The sequence below is a fragment of the Astatotilapia calliptera genome, chromosome 20 (assembly GCF_964374335.1).
Source record: "Astatotilapia calliptera chromosome 20, fAstCal68.1, whole genome shotgun sequence".
Classification (NCBI taxonomy): Eukaryota; Metazoa; Chordata; class Actinopteri; order Cichliformes; family Cichlidae; genus Astatotilapia; species Astatotilapia calliptera.
The window spans coordinates 30,855,521-30,881,987 of record NC_137441.1 but is presented as its reverse complement, the minus strand read 5'-3'; the positions used below and the strand labels follow the sequence as shown (position 1 = coordinate 30,881,987).

At 38.2% G+C, this 26,467-nt stretch overlaps 2 protein-coding genes and 1 pseudogene across 2 annotated transcripts; all 3 read left to right on the top strand.

Annotated features, from left to right (window-relative positions):
* The first annotated feature begins 259 nt into the window (after positions 1-259).
* On the top strand, positions 260-7,458 carry LOC113013576 (taste receptor type 1 member 2-like; annotated as a pseudogene).
* A 3,416-nt stretch (positions 7,459-10,874) lies between these two features.
* tas1r2.2 (taste receptor, type 1, member 2, tandem duplicate 2) lies at positions 10,875-16,799 on the top strand. Its single transcript, XM_026153488.2, has 6 exons — positions 10,875-11,082; positions 11,272-11,569; positions 11,688-12,413; positions 13,641-13,847; positions 14,144-14,264; positions 15,455-16,799. Exons 1-6 carry the CDS (start codon positions 10,901-10,903, stop codon positions 16,381-16,383), a joined length of 2,463 nt encoding a protein of 820 aa, XP_026009273.2. The 5' UTR covers positions 10,875-10,900; the 3' UTR covers positions 16,384-16,799.
* Positions 16,800-23,421: 6,622 nt separating this feature from the next.
* Positions 23,422-24,640, top strand: her3 (hairy-related 3). Its single transcript, XM_026155274.2, has 4 exons — positions 23,422-23,543; positions 23,648-23,743; positions 23,856-23,937; positions 24,046-24,640. Exons 1-4 carry the CDS (start codon positions 23,490-23,492, stop codon positions 24,498-24,500), a joined length of 687 nt encoding a protein of 228 aa, XP_026011059.2. The 5' UTR covers positions 23,422-23,489; the 3' UTR covers positions 24,501-24,640.
* The last annotated feature ends 1,827 nt before the right edge of the window (positions 24,641-26,467 follow it).

Here is a 26,467-nt window from a genome sequence, read left to right as displayed (position 1 = left end):
TTTCTTTAAGCAGTTTTCCAAAAGTTCTTCTTGAATACTGGTTTAATATAAGTGGTGCAGTTATGCTATTTTTAAGTTGTGTTCTAAGTCTTGGTAGCATTTGTTTATGCAAATACTGCAGCCACTTGTATACTAAAGTAGAAAAAGAGGAAATGGTATTTCATCGGATAAGAGCAAGCATTTGCTTATATATCGGGCATAAGCCTGACAGTCAAATTCTGTTATAGTTCACAGTAATTTGGCAAAAACCTCTTTAAGAATGAAGAATATTCTTGCTTATCTGTGTGCACTGGGGTCTTTTCTACATGGCTTTGATCAATGCACTGTGCCAGATTCTGAGTTTCAGCGAGAAGGAGATTATTTGATAGGTGGACTTTTTAATATTCATCAGGCCAATAGCTCTATCCATCTATCCATCTAGATAGATAGATAGATAGATAGATAGATAGATAGATAGATAGATAGATAGATAGATAGATAACCTTGTAAATTGTGTGTAATTGTTTTACTGAGAAATGTATTTATATGCAATGCACTCATACAGTTGAACAGAAATACTGGAAATCTTTTCTGACATATAGCTGATTGTTTCATGGAACAATAAAATGAAAAAAATTCCATCCATCCATCCATCTTCATCCGCTATGTCCGGGGCCGGGTCGCGGGGGCAGCAGCCTAAGCAAAGAGGCCCAGACCTCCCTCTCCCCAGCCACCTCCTCCAGCTTGTCCGGGGGAATACCAAGGCGTTCCCAGGCCAGCCGAGAGATATAATCTCTCCAGCGTGTCCTGGGTCTGCCCCGGGGCCTCCTCCTGGTGGGACATGCCTGGAACACCTCACCCAGGAGGCGCCCAGGGGGCATCCTTGTCAGATGCCCGAACCACCTCAGCTGGCTCCTTTCGATGTGGAGCAGCAGCTGCTCTACTCTGAGCCCCTCCCGGATGGCCGAACTCTATCTCTAAGGGAGAGGCCAGCCACCCTTCGGAGGAAGCTCATTTCTGCCGCTTGTATCCGCGATCTCGTTCTTTCGGTCACTACCCACAGCTCGTGGCCATAGGTGAGGGTAGGGACGTAGATCGACCGGTAAATTGAGAGCTTCGCTTTTACACTCAGCTCCCTCTTCACCACGACAGACCGGTGCAGCGTCCGCATTACTGCAGCTGCAGCCCCAATCCGTCTGTCGATCTCCGGCTCCCTTCTCCCATCACTCGCAAACAAGACCCAGAGATACTTGAACTCCTCCACTTGGGGCAGGAACTCATCCCCGACCCGGAGTGGGCACTCCACCCTTTTCCGGCTGAGAACCATGGCCTCAGATTTGGAGGTGCTGATCCTCATTCCCGCTGCTTCACACTCGGCTGCGAACCGTTCCAGTGCGAGCTGGAGGCCTTCACCCGATGAAGCCAACAGAACCACATCATCTGCAAAAATCAGAGATGAGATTCTGAGGCCACCAAAGCGAAAGCCTTCCGCCACTTGGCTGCGCCTAGAAATCCTGTCCATAAAAATTATGAACAGAACCGGAGACAAAGGGCAGCCCTGGCGAAGCTCATCACCCACCGGGAACGAGTCCGACTTATTGCCGGCAATGCGAACCAAGCTCTTGCAACGGTTGTATAGGGATCGAATGGCCCGTAGCAATGGGCCAGACACCCCATATTCCCGCAACACCTCCCACAGGACACCTCGAGGGACACGGTCGAATGCCTTCTCCAAGTCCACAAAACACATGTAGACTGGTTGGGCAAACTCCCATGCACCCTCAAGTATCCTGGAGAGGATAAAGAGCTGGTCCAGTGTTCCGCGACCAGGACGAAAACCGCATTGTTCCTCCTGTATCCGAGGTTCGACTAACGGACGAACTCTCCTTTCCAGCACCCTGGCATAGACTTTCCCAGGGAGGCTGAGGAGTGTGATCCCCCTGTAGTTGGAACACACCCTCCGGTCCCCTTTCTTAAAGATGGGGACCACCACCCCGGTCTGCCAGTCCACAGGTACTGCCCCTGATCTCCACGCAACATTGCAGAGGCGTGTCAACCAGGACAGCCCTACAACGTCCAGAGCCTTCAGGAACTCGGGGCGGACCTCATCAACACCAGGGGCTCTGCCACCAAGGAGTTGTTTAACTGCCTCAGTGACCTCGCCCCCGGAAATTGGCGGGTCATTCCCCTCATCCCCAGACTCTGCTTCCTCCTCGGAAGACGTGTCAGTGGGATTAAGGAGGTCCTCGAAGTATTCCTTCCACCGCCTGACAATTTTCTCAGTCGACATCAGCAGCGCTCCGCCAGCACTATACACAGTGCAGGTAGAGCACCGCTTTCCCCTCCTGAGACATCTGACGGTTTGCCAGAATCTCTTCTGAAAAAAATTCTTGTATGTAATAATATGTAATATATGGTTTTATGGTTGTTGTGAAATAAATCTGTATAAAACAATTTTAGGTTCAAAAACATTGGAAATATCATTTTAATTTCACAGTCACACATCTATATATGTTAAGAAGCAATTGTATTTCAAGCTACTAAATAACAATATTTCCCTCATGGAACTTGTACTTTTGTTAATTTCACTGTAGATCATGTTCTTAAATATACAAACACTTTGAAATCTTACAAGATTATATATTAATTAAAAGGCTAATAAAATTCAGTGATATTTTTAATTTTATTGTCTTAAACATTTTAACATCAAAATGTACTGCAGTTTAATAACAGTAAATTTCATTCAATTAAACTCAGTTGTGTAGCGGGCTTCATTTTCTGCTCAGCTATTTGGTTAATGTTGTCATACAAATCTGACCACATGTGCGCAGGACTCCATATAAAATTATTTTCTTTATGCATATTTTAAAGAAATATTTGATACAGATAACATTTACATTTTTCATCAAATTGAATTGAATTGCAGGTGACCCATAGGGGCATAAAAATACCTGTACACAAAACACGAGAAGAACACACATGATATTAGGATATATATTTTCTAAAAATAATCAGTTTTATGATGAATACTATGTTGAAACTGTAGCTTATGCCTGGCCACTTGTCATTGTTATTCACAGTGTAGTGTGTGCAAATGATCTCACCAATGTCCTGTTTGGTCAAAGGTTAGGTCATGCAAAACAGGATGTTTATGCAACAGGATGTATCATTTAGGCATAACCCAAAGATACATCCTCGAATTATTAATACAGTTTGCATGTATGCATATGCTTGTAACCCCATATTATTTTCCAGCCAAATCAGTACTTGTATACCGTCATACATGGGTTTTCCCTTAAGCAAAACCTACATTAAAGAAAACTCATCACTTAAGACTGTTGAAAGGTTGTAATAATGTGTCTATTCACTTAATTAGTTCTCTGATTTACTTTGTCTTACTAACTGTCACTTTTCCTATGCTGCTCTCTTTTAGAGATCTGCAAGTAAATTTACGGTGCCTTTATGGTTTAGCTGAAAAAAGTGTAATAATAAATAACTGTATATAATATAAAATAATAATTGTATCATAAGAGAAAGCAATAATATATATAATGCTTTATCAGTCTCTAACAAAAAGTATATTTTGCCACTTTCTTGCAAACCCCTAATCAAAAAACTTTTACAACTATGAACATATTTACATGTAGTATGAGCCATTAGGGATTGTTAAAGACAGTGGTATTATTACATTCTTTTGAAAATTTATTCTAACCAGTGTGCTGCCAGTATTTATCAAGCTTCTCCAAGGATTCTTGGCTTAAGTTTTATCATGCAGTTTTCAGGCATTATGACAATGGGTTTCTGCATTGGATACATTTTTTTAATAAATCATTTTTGGTAACATATAATCAAGTGCAAGTTAAAAGAATGCCTCATTTATCCACAGCTGGGGGCATTTCAGTTACTATCCAGTCATCAAAGGCACTTAGCAACTTGAATGTGTTTTGCATACTAATTTGTGAATTGTCTTCCAACCATTAACAAGTACGTATGTATGATATCAACAGCCATGCATCATTAAGCTCATGGAAATAAATAGTGGTAACTTGCTCATACAAGTAGTGCATTGCTTCTTATAAGCACAGTGTAATCTCATTAGATGCCAGATCAGACTGGCAAATGGTAACTATGAGGCATTTTCTTACTTCTCTGTATCTGCTGGGAACTTTTTTACATACTTTGACTAAATGCACAATGTCAGCCACAGACTTCCATCTGGATGGAGATTATTTGATTGGTGGACTTTTTAATATTCATTATGCCCATGGCGGTATTTATCAAACAAAACCACAGGCCATTGACTGTTCCAGGTAAGCTTTCTAACCAAATCTTGATATGTGGAACTCTAAAAGTACCAAATGACACACCTTACATTATATAACTTCACCTAAACTAAGTCACTGAGTGTAACTTAGTAGCACATTTACATGTAACTACATTAAGATAACTACATTAAGTCAGCTGTGAACAATTTTTATGTTTCATTTAAAAGCTTTTACTCTCTTTCTCTGTCAACAGTCAACCATTCAGTCTCTCAGACTATCGGAGGTTTCAGATGATGAGATTTGCTGTGGAACAAATTAATAACTCTACCTACATACTGCCAAATGTGTCCCTTGGGTATGAAATATTTGACCACTGCTCAGATACAAAGAACTTCCCAGGAATTTTAAATCTTATCTCAGTAAATGGCCTGATTCAACCTTGGTTTGAACCACTCAAGAATTTTTCCAGAGTGATGGCAGTGGTTGGCCCTTTTACAAGCACAGATGCCCTGACTATAGCCCCGCTCTTCATGACAGATCTCATTCCTATGGTAAGTTAGAATTATAAACTAAAATGAAGTTCACCTAAAGTTGTGAATATATGACGAGAAATAGTAAAAATGTCTCCATTACTCTCTCGACAGGTCAGTTATGGAGTTGGCAGCTCTCGCCTATCAAATAAAATAAAATTTCCTTCCTTCCTACGGACAGTGCACTCCAATGACGGGATGATTGAAGTCATTGTTAAGATCATAGTGCACTTCAATTGGCGCTGGGTTGCTTTCCTAAACAGTGACAATGATTATGGTCGTGATGGCCTAGATCTTTTTATAAAGAAGATCGACGGTACTGACATCTGCCTAGCTTATACGAATGCTCTCAATGACAATACAAACTACTCCCAAATATTCGAACAGATAGAAGCACAAAAAATACATGTTGTCATTGTTTTTGCTCCAGAAGCGACTTCAGAAGCTCTTGTTGAGACAGCAGTACAAGTGAATTTCAGAAATAAAGTGTGGATAGCATGTGACACCTGGTCCATTAACAAAAGGCTTTCCAAGATGAAAGGAATCAGAAACATTGGAACTGTACTAGGTGTGTCTCAGCCAGTAGAGACAGTACCTGGCTTCAATAATTTTATCTACTCTACCAAAAGACAGACGTTTTTTAAAAATGAAGCACAAACTGGGTTTTGTAATCAGGCTTGCAACTGCAGCTACGTGACACCAGAGGATATCATTTCAGCAGATGCGTCTTATTCATTTACTGTTTATTCAGCTGTGTATGCCATTGCTCACGGTTTACACAATGCCTTGCAATGTGGAGATGGTAAATGCAGTGATAAGATTACCCTGTTCCCATATATGGTAAGTGTGCAAACAGTACTCAAGAGATTATGTGTTTCATCTTACTGACAACTGTAACCTCTATGTGTGTCTAAACATTTTAAAATACTGATCCTTCCTATCTTTTTTGTGATCACACACTGCATAGAGCAAGGTATATAAGGTGGGTAAACTAGAATAAGATGCCACCCTCTCTATCTCTAAGTTTATTGAGCTTAAACGTCGGTATCAGAAGTAACATCAGAAATAGTTCTCCAGGCTTCTTGAAGGACATTGCAGCTGCATTTTGTTCTATTCTCTGTCAAGATCACCCCATACTGCACCAATCATGTTAAAGTCTGGACTCCTTTGGCTAGATTATTATTCCAGCAGAGTACCTGATCAAGTGGAGGGCATAGGCATAGTATCAAATCTTACGTCTCTCTTAAAATGCATCCATCCAGCCATTACCTCCTACTTCTTGTGTCCTCAAAATCCTTAAAATGTACCCTTTCTGTAAAAGGTTTCACCATTCTGCAGTTTCTCCTTTCTCTGGGATATTTCAACAGCCTAAGTAATAAGTGTGAATATCCTGTTACAGTTACCTCTTTATGCCTACAACAGGTTTTAGAAGAGTTGCAGAAGTCAAACTTTACACTTTTAAACCAGAATATTCAATTTGATGAGAATGGAGATTTCAAGTCTGGATCATACTCAGTAGTTTTCTGGAATCAGACTGGAGATGCACAGGAGATTGGCTTTTACAGATTTTATCCATCTCTTCAATTCTTCATCAACAACACCATGATTAAATGGTACACAGATGGAGATGTAAGTTGTGTTTTTGAATCTTTTCATACAGTATATCAACACTTTAGACAGTATAAAGTAATCAAATCATCGTTTTTTGTATCTTTTTTCCTTTCAAATGATACATTTTTACATAAAGACACACTAGTGTAGTTATTCAGGGCAAAACATACTATCGAGTAAATAAACAGATGGTGGTTGTTAGTATTTAGTGAGCGGCCCTAAATTTTAAAAACTGTGGCTGCAGTCCTTTTCCTGTTGTCTGTATATTTTACAAAATAATATCCTTGAACAGGTACCTACTTCATTATGTTCAGCAGAATGTCCTGTTGGATATGTACAAAAGCAAACTGGAATCCACAAATGCTGTTTTAACTGTGAAATATGTCCAAATGGAACCTATATCAACATCACAGGTAAATTATTTTAAGAGTTTCATGTATCATAAGTTACCTGCAGCATTTTCTTTTTCAAAAATCAGTTTAATGATGGTCTGTCCTTTTGTTGTCTAAACAGAAGATCGCTACAACTGCATCAACTGCAAAGACACACAATGGTCTAAAAAAGGAAGTATTTCATGTGATCTGCGTGTAGTGGAGTATATGCCATTTACAGACAACTGGGCTATACTGATCATGGTCGGTGCCTGGGCCTTAGTGGGCATGACATTATCCATGTCTGTTCTCTTTGTTGTTAACTATAACACACCTGTTGTCAAATCTGCTGGGGGACCAATGTGCTTCCTAATTTTAGGCTGTCTCAGTCTGTCTAGTCTTAGTGTATTTTTTTACTTTGGCAAGCCAACAGTTGCTTTCTGTGTATTAAGATACTTGCCATTTCTGTTATTCTACACTATTTGTTTAGCATGTTTTGTTGTGCGCTCTTTTCAAATTGTTTGTATTTTCAAAATAGCAGCCCAGATACCCAAACTCCACAGTTGGTGGATGAAATATCATGGACAGCACCTAGTCATCACTGTGGCATTTATCACTGAGGCTTTCTTGCTTCTTATTAGCTATTCATATGCTGCACCCAAACCCTACCAAAACAAAGTTTGGTACCCAGACAAAATCCTACTTGATTGTGAAATTAATCCTAAAGCAATATCTTGCTCTGTGATTTTACCTTTATTGTTGTGCTCTCTTTGCTTTGCTTTCTCCTACATGGGAAAAGACCTACCAAAAAATTACAATGAGGCCAAAGCAATAACTTTTTGTCTCCTCCTGCTGATCTTAACCTGGATTGTTTTTGTCACACAATATATGCTTTACCGTGGGAAATTCATCCTAATGTTTAATGCTCTGGCTGTACTCTCCAGCCTCTACTGCTTTCTGTTGTGGTACTTCCTCCCAAAATGTTACATCATAATTTTTCAGCCACACCGAAACACACCTAAGTACTTCCAAAGTCTCATTCAAAATTATACCAAAACAATTAGCCAATAGCTGCCTCTAATAATTTTGTGTCTCCACAGGCAGAAAAACTAATGTACTCAGGACCTTCTGCTAAAATGTTGCTTTTAAGTAATTTTCTTATTTAGATCAGGAGTTCTCTTTTGGTAAATATGCTTATGGATTTTTGTGACAAGAGTTAGATGAAAATGAATGAGAAGATGTTCTCTCAAAAGTTACCAGTCTTACTTACACTTATGTTGCTCTAAATGAAATTATCTCTAAATGAGATAAGACAATGAATTAATTAATACCTGTTTACAATGTAATTACATAAATATATATTTTCCTTTGGACCAAGATAATCTGGTTTTTTACCTTGTTCCTAGGCTTTACGATCAATTGGTTCTGAATAGAACCTTGTTCTCAACAAAGCCGTAGGAGAGTGGTATCAATTCTCTCATCTTATTCACAAGAAAGCAATTATGTGTACTGTATAAAATGTAAACTTTTCTTGAATGGATAGGTTTTCTTTGTTTGTTTTTCTGTAGTAGTAGCAGTACTAGTGCTTTTCACTCATATTGCGCTTAATTAATAAGCAAAACCCAATAAAGTTTAACCATTACTAGACAAGTCGTGAATTCTCCAGACTTAATTTATTTATCAACACATCAAGTTTGGAAGCCAATTCTGTCCAACTGCAAAATGTTGTTTTGTAATTTTCCCTTTGTTATTGTGCTCTCTTTGTTTTCCCAACAGGCAACTTGTTTAAGCAAGGTACAGACAAATCAGTGATCATGTAGATAAGACATGAGATGTTTATTTACATTTTTCAGTGATGTTCTGTACCCCCTAGAGCAGGGGTGTCGAACTCCAGGCCACGAGGGCCGGTGTCCTACAGGTTTTAGATAACATCCTGGGTCAACACACCTGAATCAAATGATTCGTTTATTACCAGACTTCTGTAGAACTGCAAGGCACATTGAGGGGGTAATTTAGCCATTTAAATCAGCTGTGTTGGATCCAGGACACCGGCCCTCAAGGCCTGGAGTTCGACACCTGTGCCCTAGAGTATAGTATAGTAATACAACATCTCACTAAAAACATCCTTGTATACTATCATTCATTGTTCTGAATTTAGTCCAAGTACCTGTAGCTGCATCTTTATTACAATGTGGATTTCTAAAATGCCTCTTTTCATGATAAATTGTGGGGTTTCCATCATTAATCGCCCGTTCTAGCAAACTTACCTAGCATTTATACAAAAGCACTGCTCTGCTGCTTGTTTAGACACTTTTTAAGGGTACTCAAGCATCCTTAAATTTCAATTCTATTATTTAGAAGTAATAATGTAATTTTATGTTATCTCACCTCTAATATCATATTCTGGCAAACTGTTTATTGACAATGTTGCATGTCAGAAGGAAACAGGTTTAAATGTCCAGTGTTCTTGATGTCATGATGTCACAGTGCACTGATAGAAGCACTGGATGCTTTAACAACAAGGCTTTACATTAAAGGTCATTTTTTGGCATTATTTATTAGGAAAAAAAGCATAATGTATTCATAGATATAGTGTGTAATTACGTCTTCCAACAAACTGATGCATTCTCATAAACATAAAATGTATCTTTTAAAAATACATAGGAGTGGGTTTGCTGTATGTTCCGATGTTCCTCCACCATATTTGAATACAGTGGCTGTGAAGGATATCTTCCTTCCAACTAATGGCATTTTACACGTGTGTGTATAATTCGCCAAAGGTGGAGAGTAAAAAAAGTCATAGGCATTTGTGTACCATGGAGGGATTTTTATATTCATGGGCACACCTTCAGACTCAGCATATACAGCATCATACCTATGTTTTATCATTAAAGACAGGGTCTCCTTCACCAAAGCAATGTTTTGGTGAAGGAAACTGTGATAATAATAATAATAATAATAATAATAATAATAATAATAATAATAATAATAATAATAATAATAATAATAATAATACAAAACCTAACGTAACTGCAATAGATGCACTTTTAATTATAAAGTAAAGAAAATGTTTTGGGATTAAAGTACAAACAAACAGATGACCTAATGACTTTAACCATTAGCATATAACTGATTCTATATGAAAGTGTTTCAAACTACTGACTATTGCTAGTTAAAGCAAGTTTATCTGTAATATTTTGTTGCATTTGGTCTTAATGCAGAGTTATAGTTGAAACACATTTTTTGTTTATCAGCCCACAGTCTCACCAGATGAGACCTATCTCTTAATATGAACCAGAAAGTTCTGCCCTTCAAACAGGGAGTTACCTTCAAATTTGGGTTAGGGTTCTTGTCATTCACCACTTACATCTGCTGAGTGATTGCAAATTTTGAATGGCCTGTGTGGTTACATGTTAAATTATACAGGGATCATTTGTAAGAGGATGTGGTCACTTACTGTTTGGTAATGATCAAGGGGTGAGTTGTTGTTTTTCTGTCTTTTGTTGCTCTGACCTAGTGCAATCTTAGTTGAAGTACACATTTCTTCCAAAGGACAAATGCATTTTGGCACATTTTCTGCAGTGGAAAGAGCAGCTTGTAGTTAGCATTAGTGTGCTTCAGTCATTTTAATAAATATCTACAAATACGAATAAATAGTTTGACGGTGGATGTAATGATTTTGTGATAGTGTAACATGATTTAAAAACATAAAACCAGCCAAAGGGCTTTTAAATCAAGGCCCAAACGTTTTATGCCAGTATTTATGCCAGCATTTCAGAATTCTAGCTTTGGTTGCGCCCAAAGAAGACAAAGATATTTTAAAGACCTCATATCTGTCACGGAGTCAAATAAAATCTAAAGTAAATGTGTTATAATGTCTAAAGGAAGGAAATGATTAATTGAGTTATTCCAGATAGAAGCATTACACTAATTTGCTTGTGATGGTTGTTCAACTTTGTGCACAAACAGCAGCTTGGATGCTTTTGCATACTGATTTGTGAAAGTTCATTCAACCATTTATAGCATCACCATGTGCATGTAAATGATGACGGGAGGGGACAGTCATCACTGTATTATAACTCACTAAAGGCAGAGGCACATTTTGGTAGAGTGCACAACAGAACACTAAGAAAGAGCTTCAGCAATGAAACATTTTTTAGAATCTTTCTGTCTGCTAGGAGCATTTCTACATGTCTGCACTCAACATACTGTCCCAGCGTCAGAGTTTCAGCTGGAAGGGGATTATTTGATAGGTGGACTTTTTCACATTCATGACGACACTGGCTCTGTGTATCATGAAAGACCAGAAGCTCTCGACTGCACCACGTAAGTTTTATGATAAATCTAGTTGGATGCCTTTACAAAGTCCAACTACGTAGTATAGAATTTAATCTGATCTGTGTCCTTGTTCAATTGAATTTATGTAATAATAACAAAACTACAGAAATACGAAGCTTTTAAGCAATATTTCAGATTTTTATGGTTAATCCTGTTCTCTTGTCTTCTTGTCCTCAGTAAACCACTCACATTCTCAAATTATCGGAGATTTCAGATGATAAGATTTTCTGTAGAGCAAGTTAATAACTCTACCAATTTACTGCCAAATGTATCTCTTGGCTATGACATATTTGACCACTGCTCAGATACGCAGAATTTTCCAGGTGTTTTGAAATTAATCTCAGCTAATGGTTCAATACAACCTTGGAGTGACAAACAAAGTGTTCTGTCTAAAGTAATAGCTGTGGTCGGTCCTTTCACAAGCACTCAATCCCTGACCGTAGCCCCGCTATTCATGGTAAATCTTGTTCCTATGGTAAGTTGTTAACAAATAATATGACAAAAACAGTTTTATAGAAAGATTATGACTTCTTTTTGTCATTATTTATTGTACCTGAAAATGATCAAATTCTCTATTATTTTCTATTTAACAGGTTAATTATGCAACTTCTACTTCTGTGTTCTCAAATAAGGCAAAATATCCATCGTTCCTGCGTACATTGCCTTCCAATTTAAATATGATAGATGTGATTGTAAGAATTTTGCAAAAATTCAACTGGCGCTGGGTTGCTTTCCTTAACAGTGATGATGATTATGGTAATGATGGTCTGGATTTGTTCACTCAGAGGATAAAGGATACTGAGATCTGCCTACCATATTCCAAAGGCCTGAGTGACAGCACCAATTACACTCAAACGTTCAAACAGATGGAGGCAAAACAGATAAATGTCATTATTGTTTTTGCTCTAGAAAACAATGTTGAACCTCTCATTGAGTCAGCAATGCTACTGAATGTGACAAATAAGGTGTGGATAGCAGGGGATGCATGGGCCTTGAACAAAAAACTCCCCAAAATGAAAGGAATCAAAAACATTGGAACCGTACTTGGAGTAGCTGAGCCAGTAGTGACAATACCTGGTTTTAGTGATTTTTTGCATTCTTCCAAAGCCCAACTTCATTGTAAATATGCAGAGCAAGACACATTTTGCAATCAGAAATGTAACTGTAGTTGCATGAATCCTGAGGATATCTTTGCTGCAGACCCATCATACTCTTTTGCAATTTACTCTGCCATATATGCCATTGCTCATGCCTTACACAATACCTTACGATGTGGAGCTGACAAATGTGATAGCAATATCACAGTGTACCCCTACATTGTAAGTATACAAGCCTTTTTTTAATCATCCTGAGAACTGTCTAATAATGTTATGTAAAGGTGGTAATAATGTACTATAATACAGTACAAGTTATTGGACAAAAGGACCCCCCTGATGATCCTCTAATCACCTGAGCAGAGGTGTGAAACTGGCTCAGGCAATTAGAGGATCATCAGGGGGTCCTTTTGTCCCTCTGTCGGGGGACACTCCCACTAGGTTTAAATCTGGGATTCCCCACCATTTGACCTTAGAACTGAAGAAGCTTCTCGGATGAGAGGTGAAACGTCTTCAAGCAACTTAAAGAAGTCCAGACACTTTTCTTTGCAAGCTCCTTTGATTATATATGCTTCATTTTCCAGTTAAACACACTTTAACAACCAGGGTTTTTTTGCACTCCTGAATCCAGGTTATAATGTAGAAACTACTGCACATGTTTCCAGGTAGTCATGACACTTCCTGGAGGTTTTTTTTTTCTAATATGTCAATAAGTAGTTAGAAACTGGCGGTCTTGCATTTTGCATCCCTGATTTCTGGTTAATACCACATGCTTCCAGGTAATAGGCCACAACATTAAAACACAGTCTTTGCATTTTCATCTTGAAACAAATAAAAATACTGAGGACCAATGTAGGATTAGTTTTACCATTATAATAGGATAAATATGTCCCAGAGTCTTGAAGCACTGACCAATATTACCTTATTATATTTTACGAGTTTACTACAACAAGTGTTTCTTTTCTTTTTTTTATTTAAATGCACAGGTTATCATATTACTACCACCATATTAATACATTGTATCATATTATATGCTATAATAAACTATATACTTCTACCAACTGGTTTCTTGGATAATGATTTGCTAATGAACTTTATGATACTGATAATAACTTGATACTTCTATATTATTACTTTCTTGTTACCAAATTACCTAAATATTACCAAGTCATTACTGACAGAAAGTACTCTCTATGCTTCTAAGCAGTTAGAACAGGGAATTGCCTTCTACTGTGTTGAATTCCATCTTTTAACAATAGCCTGCAAGTGGTTTGAAACTGAGATGACGTATTGTTGTAATTCTGAAACCAAACTCTTTTTCAATAGTTGTAGAACTTGTCACTTCATATTGTGAAAAAGTTTAGGTCTACTATCTATATCATCAATATATGATTTTTTTTTCTTTTAAATACAAAGAATTAATGGTTGTGTAATTTTTTCTGCACACATCAGGTTCTAGCAGAGCTGAGGAAGTCAAATTTTACACTTGTAAATAATAGTATTCAGTTTGATGACAACGGAAATCTAAAGCAAGGATCCTATTCAGTAGTTTTCTGGAATAACAGTGGTGATGCACAGGAGATTGGATTTTATCAGTTTAATTCAGAAGTGCATTTCTTCGTGGATGATAGCAAAATTGAATGGCACACCAATGGAGAAGTAAGTTTTTATTGTTGTTGTTGTTATTAATACAACATTTAGTTAAACATAATATATGAAAAATGTTTGTTTGTTTGTTTGTCTCAAGATGATTTAACAGCACCAACCAAAGTCAAAACACACTATCAAAGATCCTTTGTTTTTATTTTATTTTTTTCAGGGGTTTTTTGGCATTTGTTGTTGTATATAAAGCATCTTTTTTGTGTTGGTTTTTCTCCCCAATCTGTTGCTACCCTTCAGAAATGCTTTTTTTTTTTTTTTACTTATTTTATGTGCTAAATATATGTCTTGTACAGGTACCTACTTCCTTATGTTCCCCAGAATGTCCTGCAGGATATATAAAAAAGCGAAATGGAATCTATGAATGCTGCTTCGACTGTGAAATCTGTGCAAATGGAACTTACGTCAACATTACGGGTAATGGTTTGCAACGTGACTAAATATACAGGTTCATCATGGCAAAAGTACATACTTTCTTTAAGTACAAGTTTAGATATACAGTATGTGTTAAAAAAAAACTTTGATTAAAAAAACAAAGTACTGATTTAACTTCTTTTGCTCACATAAAAGTGAAAAGGCACAAGTATTAATAAAAAGTATTAATATAATATATTTTTTTATTTAGTAAATGGAAATACAAACTTTTTCACACCTAAGAAGAAAGAGCACAGTCAGGAATTAAAGTGTGGCAGGTTGGGAAACACTAAAATCTGTTGTAGGGTCTCATCAATATAGTACATTTAATCAACAGAAGTTGACTCAAAAAGCTTTAAAGACAAGCACATTTACATTTCAGATCTCTAAAAAACTGCTTTCTTATGTTAACTCATTGTTGTGGAAAATAAGTAAATCATGACGTTGTTCTCCCCCCCTAAATACGCTGTAAGTATCAGTATCAGTATTGGAATCAGCAATACCGGTCCGGTACTTACGTGGTATTGGATTGATACCTGAATTTGTACTATCATATAGCACTAACTGCGACCACAACTTACAGACATCTGGACCAAAAAACAAATAAAGAATGCATCATTCTGTCCTACTTTAACCCCTGAGTATAATGATATAAATCATACAAAACAGTATACATAAATTATATATTATGTGTTTTTTGCCTCTTTCTTCTGTTATTTCAATAAGCTCCATTTAAGCTCAAATCAGTTGGAAGGCACTCAATGTTGGGGGGAGAAACTTACCTTAAATGCATAAAATCCGAAGTAACAAGCCTGTTCTGAAAATCTAATGAATAGCACAGACAATTGTGTTAAAATGTAGGGAGTAAAAAGCTGTTAGAAAAATGAATACTAAAGTAAAGAGTAAAGTACAGATATCTAAATTCTACAGAAGTGCCGTAACAATGTTTTTAGTACTTTGTTTCTTCCCATAAAGATAACTATACTTTTATTTCACGTGGTTTTAAAGATTCACCTTGATCCTTAAAAACTAAATGGACCACTGTCTCCTCAATAGTATTGATGCAGTTTTTTCAGTTATTACAGTTATTTTGGGTGTAATGAAGCTATGAATAATGCAAACAAATTTGATCAAAAACTGAACATTTTCAAATATAAATCTATTAATATGGTTTATTGTCTCTTGTAAAACAGAGAGTCCATACACCTGCCTCAAGTGTAAGGACATCGAATGGTCTGAAGAGGGAAGTACATCATGTAATCTGCGGGCTGTGGAGTACATATCAGCCACAGATATTGTGGCTACATTGGTCTTCGTAGCGGCCTGTGCATTTGTGGGCATGACGTTAGCCATGTCTGTTCTCTTTTCAGTCAACTACAACACACCTGTCGTCAGATCTGCTGGTGGACCAATGTGCTTCTTAATTTTAGGCTGTCTAAGTCTGAGTAATCTTAGTGTATTCTTTCATTTTGGTAAGCCGACAGTCCCTCTTTGTACTTTGAGATACTTACCATTTCTCTTATTCTACACTATTTGTCTAGCATGTTTTGTTGTGCGCTCTTTTCAGATTGTTTGCATTTTTAAAATAGCAGCCAAGATCCCCAAGCTCCACAGTTGGTGGGTAAAATATAACGGACAGTGGCTGGTCATTGTTGTTGCATTTGTCATTCAAGCAATCTTCCTCGTTATTGGCTATTCTTGTAAACCTCCAAGCCCCTATAATGAAACATCCTGGTACCCTGACAAAATCATACTCAGCTGTGACATCAGTCTACAAGCATCTACAGCTTCTGTGATTTTACTGTCATCAATATGCACTCTTTGCTTTATTTTCTCATACATGGGCAAAAACCTTCCTAAAAACTACAATGAGGCCAAAGCAATAACCTTCTGCCTCCTCCTGCTGATCCTCACTTGGATCATCTTCGCCACAGAGTGCATGCTTTACCGTGGGAAGTACATACAGCTTCTTAGTGCCCTGGCTGTACTTTCCAGCCTGTACTCTTTTCTGTTTTGGTATTTCCTCCCAAAATGTTTCATCATTCTTTTTCAACCCCACAAAAACACACAGCAGTACTTCCAAGGTCTCATTCAAAATTATACCAAAACAATTAGCCAGTAGCTCACTTCAGGAAATGTATCAATCACTTCAGATAGAGAAGTCATAGATGGATCTTTTTTAGTTCAATGCTCTAATGTCAAATCCTCTTTGAAATATATGTAAATCATGCTTGAGTTACTTAAAGCAAACAATTTTATTTTTAGAAATGTGCTTTATATTCTAAAGAGCTTTCACATAACTCATATCTGTAGTCAGCTATGTAGGATTCTGGCACAAGATTAAATTAACTATTTGGGGGTTATGGTTTCTGTTTATGTATATCATGTTAAAGAATGGATGTATAGTTTTCAAAATCTTTTAAAGTTATATGCATTTCCATCACTTTGAAGCATGAAGTAAATATACACATGAATGAATTCTGTACTAATTCTGATATTTTCATGAACAGCTGTGTAAAAATCAGTGATTAAAAAAACATGAAATAAGATGTTTTCCTATTTTCTTTTTTGGTTGCTGTAACACAAATGTGACCACTTGGTGGCATCACTTCACAGTGTGCCTACAAGCAGGCCATTGGTTCAACCATACTGTACTTCAACGTTGCCAGTGCAAAGCCAAACTCTGGTGAAAAATATGCAGTTTTGTATTGCACTATGAAAAGAATTGTACATGTTACAGTGAAGAACTGTCAAAAATTGGATAGTGAATACAGGCTTCTGGGCAAATTGAGCTTGTGAATTTATACACTTACCACCGCTTTACATCGACTATGAATAACTTCCAGTCTGTGACTGACCGTCATTTTGTGAACATACTTTTATTTCAATTTAATTTTAAAAATAGGCCCAATGCATTCAAAAACCTATCAGACATCTCTGAGACGGGCTGTCCAGGTGTGAATTAAACCACTAACTCTCGATTATTCAGCAGCATGGTTCAGGTGGGTGGTAAGTTAAAAGTAAGAGCTAAATGAATACCAGCAGCTTGATTTTTCCATAGGTGTTCGGGTATTCAGTAAACGTGAGTAAAACTGATAGCTGGCAGGCATAGCCTTCATAGTGAAGTTATATTGACAAACTAAATTAAAGAAATACAAACCTTATTGTCTTCGCTTATCCTTACTGACATCGATGAACATGGTTCATTTTTAGGGGAGATATATATTTCATTTGGATGCATTTTATGCCTACAGAACATAAAAAATTTTGTGTGTGCGTTTATTGGTGATCTTAAAGATGATCACATGCAAGGATCTTCACTCGTTTTTCTTTGTAGGCTATTATTGGATCAGAGATCAAACGTTTCCCTTCATATTCCTTAATTTAGTTACGTGTACTTTTGCTGTTTGGCCTCTTTTCCAACCTCGTTTTGTTACTCTCTTCTTTGATGTCCCGTCAAATTTATAGCCAGACACAAACTATTGAGACAGCGCTGACAGCACTGATGGTCAAACACTTCTCTTTCCATTTGAAAGTCAAAGTTTCACGTCGTGACGCTTAGTAGGATTGGGATGCCCCGCAAAGTGAAACGGAAAGAGCCTTCCCCGCAGGGGGTATGCAGCAATTCGAGAGGGTAAATTGCCATTTTGTTGTGGCCATTCAGCTTCCTGGCAGGGAAAAGGGGAGGATGGACCGTGAAAGTAGGAACGAATTGGTGAATGGTGCCACTTAGCATGGCATATGGCGCGTTTGGAGGGCTATACGCTGACACCAGCAAATTGACAATTTCTTACTGATTTCAGAGTTACATTCGCCACACACGATGTTATGCAGAATTTCAGTGTGATTACCAACTTCAGCAATTTAACTGGGGTGAAATGAGCCTATGCTTCCAATGTGATATGACTATCTGCAACTTACAACAGACTCCAACAGCTTTTTTCTATTTAACAATTTAAACTTGGATTAGCCTCGCATTGAATGAATTTCTTTCCTTAAAAAAGTTGGTTCAGCTAAGGGGGCACACATTTCTGTCTGACAAAATATAGAGCGAGGAAAATCAGGGTAACGCCCCACGCCTTTTCACTTGTACCTTTCAATTTTCCACTTTGCCCAGATAAAGAGAAAACCATGGGAAAAAAAAGTTGGTCAGCAACTGGTCCCCCCCCCCCCCCCCCCCCAAACGCGAAAAACAAAACACATTTTAATGGAGGCAATTTGCATTTGGCGTCCATATGGGATTTTCCTTAAACGTTATATACCTTTTTTTAATCGAAAGACACAGATCACTCGAAGGTCAGAGTCCATACCACGAGTTTAGATTAACATATAGCTTCCATTAGTTCAGTGTTAAGGGTTAATAATTCCTTATTGTGTTTAGGAACAGTTAAACTGGAATATTAGTGAAACTTTTAAATCTAAGTTTAAAAGTTCTAACGGCTAATTAAATGACTGCACTTGAGCAATTTTTCAGTCTGCACATCCTTAACACAAAGCCTTTAACTGTCTCATCGCTGGGTTGGTTTTTTTGTTTGTTTGTTGTTGTTTTTTTTTGGGGGGGGGGGGGGGGGGTTGTGTTTCGTTTCGTTTTTTGTTCTGGTCTTTTGTTAAATATTAACACGTAATTTAGTGTATCCAACCAAAGTAAGAGTTTTTAATAAGCCTTTAAATATCCCGAGGAAATCTGTGTCTTCTGTTATTTGACCAGAGCCTACAACTTTCATAATAGCTCGTGGCTTTTCAGAAAGTCCCTTAAGCATCTGAAATACTTTTGCACCTGTCCGTGCAGCTCTATTCACAGTGGTCTTTCTACTCACAACAAGCAGTCACACCAGCAAGCCTCTATCATTATAGGGACCTGTCAACATTAAAGTAAGACACTGTGAGTTGAACTTAGACTAGATTAAACGTCTGCAAAGAAAAAAAAAGTATTGCACTATTACAGTTAAAGAGGGCGTCGTGTGTTGATCCATCTGGCCACACTGACAAAGGAAGGTTTGATGTTTTTTAAACCTGAAAAACAAAAGGGGGGGTTTTCCAAGTTGCTCATATGACTGTTGTTTTACGCACGGCTACAGACGCGGTGTCTGTAGCCGTGCTAAAGGCTGCTTGGTTATTTTCATTTAAATTTCGCTCTAGTCGTTCAGAGTAAATGGCAGATGTTTTGCAATTCAAGGCACATCAATACCCTTGCGCTTTAGTGTTTATTAACAAAGGCGCCCTCCTTTTGTCAGGCTCTTGTGTCTTTCACAACAGAGCCCAACAAAGGTTTCATCCTCCAGCGAGTTATAAAGTTACTTTCCAGTCAGTTCATTTCGGCCCTTGAGAAAACCTTAAGCGATGTTAATGTGCACCTCTGTCCTTTTCATGCGGTAACCCCGGCACACACAAGCAAACACAGGCCATTATGTTGCCAAACCAAAGTAAGAAGTCTTTAAATAACCCGAGGAGCAGTCTATAGAAATTCATGATGCCGTTTTCATTTGATGTGTGATCAGAGCTTTGCCAACAGGTCCGTCGCGTGGCTTTTCAGAAAATCCTGTCAATATTTCCAATATTACTTTTGCAGTGCACCTGTTCGTGTACCTGCTCTCTTTACTGTGGCCTTGCTGCTCAACAATTAGCCTTTTGGGTGCACCAGTGCTGCCTCGGGTCCATCTGAATGGGAGGCGGTACATCGATTTGCTCCGCTCACGGTGAGCCAACTTTTGGGCCCAAGTTTGCATATTATAACAGGTCTGCGAGGCATGAGGAGTGGCTATAACCTGCAATGTATTTCCATAACACGGGCTAAAGTGGATATAATTATAATACTAAAGATTTCATTTCTGCTGTTTTTACTTTTTTCTTGGCCTGTTATATATATCTAAATACACTTCACTTGCATCACGTAAATAAGCATTCCTTTATAGCTTCTATATAACATAAATGTTGCTCTAAAACTATAGTTTTTAATTACTTTTTAAAATAAACTATTTTACTCTGACGTTTCCTAACATGAAGGTGACCTCTGTATTTCTACCCATGTAGCCTACTGTTAGGCACAAGCCTATTGGCTTGCAAATGCATCACTTTCCCTTTAGGAAGAAAACAGTTATTGCAGTAATTATATAATTACCTCACTAATTGTTGTTAACAAGTTCCCCAATAGTCCAATTATTACCGCATCTTTGTCAGGTCCCCTCCGGCAGGAATCCATGACAAAGGTCCAATCGCGTTAATGAATGGCCTGAGGCTGAAAAGTAAAAGTGGAGCGAAGGACCTGTCCTTTTTAAAAACATACACTTAACTTGTCATTTAATAGCACTTGTATTATGATGCCCGTTGAGGACACAAGTTTCTCGCTGCGCTATTCTCATGGGTAGATGATGCCGTAAGAACTTATGACAGAGGTGAGGCGGTTTTGGAAGAAAACAGTTTCAAAGCCTGATTGCATTCCGCCACTTCAGAAACAAGCCTGTTTTCATTTTGGAAATCTAGTTTTGTTTCTGTTGTTTCTTTTTTTTTATTCCTTTGTCCTAACGAAAAATCCAACACTAATTGAAATTACACCGAGTAATCAGCGGGGAAATCGCTCCTCTGTGACACAGAATAACAAGACAGGCGAGTGTTTTGATGCAATGACTCCACGCTGAAATCAGCCCTCCACGGTCCTGTGTAAAAACCAAGCGTGAAAAGGCAGATAATGTGACGGATATTGGACAAAAGACATCAGAAGGCCCACTTACACCCAGAGCATTTCGGCCAAGTTTCATACCGATTATACGCTGAAGCATAACACCAGAACTGTGTCCCACAATTTTTCGGTTTTTACTCAATTAGTTACTCCTGACACAACTCTGCCAATTCAATTCATTCGACTGAGGGACTTCACGGCTGTGGTTTAGTTCTGCGAAGGCAATACATTTAACATCAGCCTTGGATTTCAGAAGCCCGTTAAATTAAATTAAATGTCCGGTTGGTAAAAGGGTTATAGCAGGGACATTGTAGAAGTTGACTGATTACCATTTCATAGCAGGATGAAGAGGGAACTAGTGTTGATTCAGTTTATAACTGAAAGGAGTCTTTTCATGCACACTGTAGTTACAAATCAGAGCAAAAGAAAAGATCAGTGGAACACCGCTAAAATTTGGCCTCTTTTCATTCTCGGCCTCTATAGACTGAATACAAATATGCCCCTCCTTTAGCAGGGCCTCACTCATTTCAACACAGGCATTGTACACAGGATCAAGCAGGAGAACAGGGGCAGTGTGAGACAGGTTTTCTCTACTGTGTCGCGTGTCTCTCAAATAAACTTTACTGAAGTGCGCAACCAGCTCCATACATCTACTGAATGAACTGCATACACCTGAGCCCGTTTACCTTAAAACGACAGCGATAAAATCCAGTGCGCCATAAGCCCTTGTTTACTTAGTCCCACTTCGATCCCACAACCCTTTAACTTTCATATCTCATGCGTGTTTTATAATATCAGTTAAAAATGAACACCGTTTTGTTAATCAGTTTTTACTGAGTCTGCATTTTTTGTTTTGCTTTGCTTTGTTTGTTTTCAATGGGTGCTTCAAAAAAATTCTTACGGGGTGCAGAGTTCCTGTGGGCCACACCACGTGCCCTCGTTTAAAGTATCACCCACTGCTAGGGAATGAATCAACTAGCAGTTTTTGTATTTTGTCGTGCTGTCAGAACAACAACATGTGGCATGTTGTGTTTAGAGTTTTATATAAAAGAAATAACACCAAATGTTATTTTAATTGACTGAAAGAAAAATTATCACAGTGTGGACTATACTACTACTACTACTACTACTACTACTACTAATAATAATAATAATAATAATAATAATAATAATAATAATAATAATAGTAAATATGAGAATTTTGCTTGTGCATAAAACTTTTTTTGTTAAGTAAAGACTATAAAAAGTCTCTCGGCCTTATTAAAGACAACATTTATTCTTTTTTTACACAACATGCCAATTACATATACAAAAACTAAGGAATAAAGGAAGTAATTTATGATGTTTTCATACTAAAAAAAGCTTAGTGAACATTTTGCTGATATTATTTTATTATTGCGTTATTCTGAGATCCCGGCCGATAGTTCTGTTACACATCTTGGTAAGATGATTCATCCCTTTTTTCCTATTTTCAGATGGTCAGTTTGAGCACAAAATGCCCAGTGGACTGCGGTGATCCTATGGTCAATACATTGTTTCAGCTGCTATGACTTTCCCAAGGCTCAGTTCCTTTCAGCGGAAAGTGTGGAAAATCGGGAAGCGAGGGAGCAAGGACAAGGGGCGGCCCGCGATTCTCCTCGGTGCCTCACTGAGGCTGGTATGAAGACAAAAAGTGCTGACGCACAATAGCGAAAGAATGCTAAAAGTGTAAAAGTGTCCTCAAGGCACTTGGAACCTCGTCTGCTTTTTTTGTTCCAGCATCTAGGGCGTTTATCGTGTATAGTCTATATATAAATATATATTAAAATACCTGCACTGTTTGCCTTTAAAAAGCAGTCTGGCTGATCTAATAAGATGTTGCAGGTGCAGAGGTTTTACTATCAGCGGTCACCGGAAAATTGGAATGTTGTGGAGACACGACGTGAATTTCCACGGTGCTGCCTTCAACCTGGTGGCGTGAAACTCACGCACAAAGACTGAATACAGGAGTCAATAGTGTCCATGCTGCATACCAAGCAAAACCATTATCATTATGTTTACTATTTTTACGCTACTTTGCCACACAAGTTGATTATTAGACACCGGGTAGACACTGCACAACATATGAAGCAGTAGATTGCATAGACTCTATAACTAGATCTAGAGCTATAAGTCTGTTTTCCCGTTAAACTCCAGTCTGGTTATTCCTCTGTGCCCTGCACGAACCTGAGGACCTGAAGGAATAAAAATATGAACCAGATAATTTAAAAAATACTTCCAGGCTGTGTGAGTTTGGATCAAGGCGAAATACATTTATACTCAGTTATTAACCATGGAGCAGCATAAAAAATTGATTTTCAAATAATTAGAGTCTGATTCTATAGTTAGTGTGGGCTGCCAAGCCAACTAGCTGCCAGTGTTGCCCATTTGAGCGCGAGAGACAGAGGCGGGCCTCTTTGCATTGACATGTTAAGTGGGTGTCTCTATATAAATCCACTCAGGATAAACCCCCTCGTCCGTGGGCCAGAGAGAGAAAAAGGTTAACTTCAAGGAAATCAAAACGGACTAAGAGAATGGTGGCGACGACAGACTGCATCGAGAAAGTCAAACCCACTGCTGGAAACAAGGTGTGTAAAAGAACTTGTTAAAGGGAACTTAATAAACGGCAAATTCCTCACAATTACTACGAATTATCGAAGCATGGGTTGTTGACTTTACGCGTGCTTTACAGGTGTCCAAACCACTCATGGAAAAAAAGCGAAGAGCGCGCATAAACCAGTGTCTGGACCAGTTAAAATGTCTCCTGGAGAGCTACTACAGCAGCAGTGTAAGTATGAGAACCACAACTTTAGAGCTGGAACAATTTGGGTTGCTACTTTTGATGAGCTAGCATTTCTTTTACGAAAAAAGTTTAAGTAATGTGTAATCTCTTTTCTCAGATTCGAAAGCGCAAACTGGAAAAGGCTGACATCTTGGAGCTCACCGTGAAACATGTGAAGAACCTCCAAAAAATTCAAATTTGTGAGTTATGACTTCATTCTTGAAGACATATTCATGTATTTTTGACAACACAACTTTATGCAGAATTTGAATGTCTCTGACCTTGAGATGCCTTTTTCATGATTTAAGGCGCAGCGTCTGCTTTCGACGTTTCCGACTACCAAAGTGGCTTCCGCAGATGTCTAACCAATGTCAACCAGTACTTGCTGATGACAGATAATCTAAACGCGAACGACCGCTGGATGTTATCGCAGCTTTCCAATAAACTCTCTCGCTCTCGGAGAAGAGCGGAAATCTTCAGCACCATGGACAGCGGTCTGAAGCAAACTGACACTCAGAGTGGGGCGCAGAAACTTTCTCCATCCGCATCCGGAACCGAGGAGAGAAAAACGACCAGAACGAAAACTTTGAAAGTCCATGATGCAAGCACGTCTTCTTTTCCACCAGCAGAAGAAGCATTCCGCTCCACTGAAGCCAAACAGGCTGTTCTTTTTGCGGCTCCTACACAAAATAGTACTAAAAAAGGCTCCAGCGACATAAATGAAGGCGCGAACGTTCAGCAAAGCCTGTGGCGACCTTGGTAGCTGAAAATCTGTAAATATCCTGTAAATAAAGCTTGATTTAACTGTTTGTGTTTATGATTGCACTATAGTTTCCCTCGACATGTTGTTACTTATTTTTAATACAGTATTATTTCCATAATAAACGTGGCAAAGGAAACGTCCCTCTGTGTTGTTTAGTAACATGACATTAACCTTTCAGTCTGAATGTCAAATACAACATGTTGTGTTCAAAGTGGCACATATATTGCTGTAAGCACGGATTAGTGTAAAAAAAAAAAGAGAGAGAGAGAAACAAAACGATCCAAAACAACACAGATTACTGTAAAAAATGTAAACCTCAAAACGTTTAATGTGATTGTGGGAAGCCAGAGAACCTATGTGTGCTTAAAACTTTAAAAATGAAGCACTTCATAATTTCTATTTCTTTGTGGCATTTCTCTAAACTTAATTTGACTTGTGTCATGGGAAATTATGACGTAATTTTGTGGAGTTTAGAGGAAAACGGACTCGGTGGGGTTTGACTGTCATTTCTTCCATTCTTCTCTGGTTTCACGCGTAAGTACCGAAACAGTAGCGGGAAAATCAGATACTTGTTGGACAGCAAAGCAATTTTCTGCTATATGCAACTAATTACATGCTCAGTGATGTCCTCTAGATTTGGATACGCTTATTTGATTCTGATCTGAGCTTTATCATGTTATATTTCAATCTGAATTTATCCAATTAACTTTTTTCACCTTTTGGATTTTCTATTTTTTTTTCCAGCTCCTTCTTTACTGGGATTTCCCACTTTTAGGTTAAAGTGTCTCCTTTTATTTGAAAATAATAATAATAATAATAATAATAATAATAATAATAATAATACCATTATTATAGATTCATATAACTCCTCCCTGGGCTTTATATAGTGAAGTTCCAGACCATATTTGTAAAACTTACTGTAATCCTCATTAAGCTGACGTCTTTTTTATTCTACATGCGCGTAATCCACAGAAGAATGGAAAGTAGCAACTTTTTTTGAAAAATACATCTGAGATTTTTCATTTTGTTAAGCAGTGGTGAAAAAAGTGTTTGTAGACTAGGTCAGGTAGTTTTGAGGATAACTGCATAACCACATCAACTTGTTGCACTATAGGCTGTGCTGGCTTTAAGGCTGCTGTAGACCTCTTTTTAGGTGCACTTTTCTTCCGCTGCTTCAGCGGAGGTGCCATAAAGTGTCTCCCCTTTCTTTTCTAGCAGCGCTGGAGAGGATAGCACCTTAAAGCGAGTAGAATTGCTGAAACGCCCACAGCTATTTCAGACGACCCATGCTGAAAACACTGCTGTCTCACAGAAGAAGTTTCCATGTGATAAGGGCAGCCTGTTTTTTATTTTGTTTTTTGGGGTTGTTTTTTTTTTGGGGGGGGGGGGGGGGTTTGGCCAGAGAAACCTCAGTTATTATCCTGTCTCTGTCCAAACTATTTGTTATTCCATCTTTTTTGTTTGTTTGTTTGTTTTGTTTTGACTGGTCTGCTAATAAAACCCTGCAATCTCTCCCCGCAAAGTCAAAGCTGCGCTTTCCATGAGACCCGTACAAGGGTCTCAGACCACGGCACAAGAAAAGTTTGTTTAATACAATAAAGAAAATGCCACGTGACCTTCACACTGAATGACCTTTAAACTATTTCTAAGAATTTCTATGAACTCTTCTTGCACTGGCCTAGTTTGGTCCACTATAATAGCTAACTATATTAGAGCCGAAAACCTAAGGGAAAGAGAGAATACTTTATTAGCATTAAACTGCGCCCAGTGAAGCGCACTTAAGAGAGCAGACGTGGATGAAGTGCGCTTCAGACGTCTCTGTTCCTTGCCAATAAAAGCAGACCTGGCTCGCCCGGGTTCAGCACAGCCATGCAGTGCTTTAATTTATTTTGATGATCAGCGCAATTAAAACTGTAGTTTACAGATTGCTGCCACAGTCAGATGCACACACACACTAGAGCAGGGGT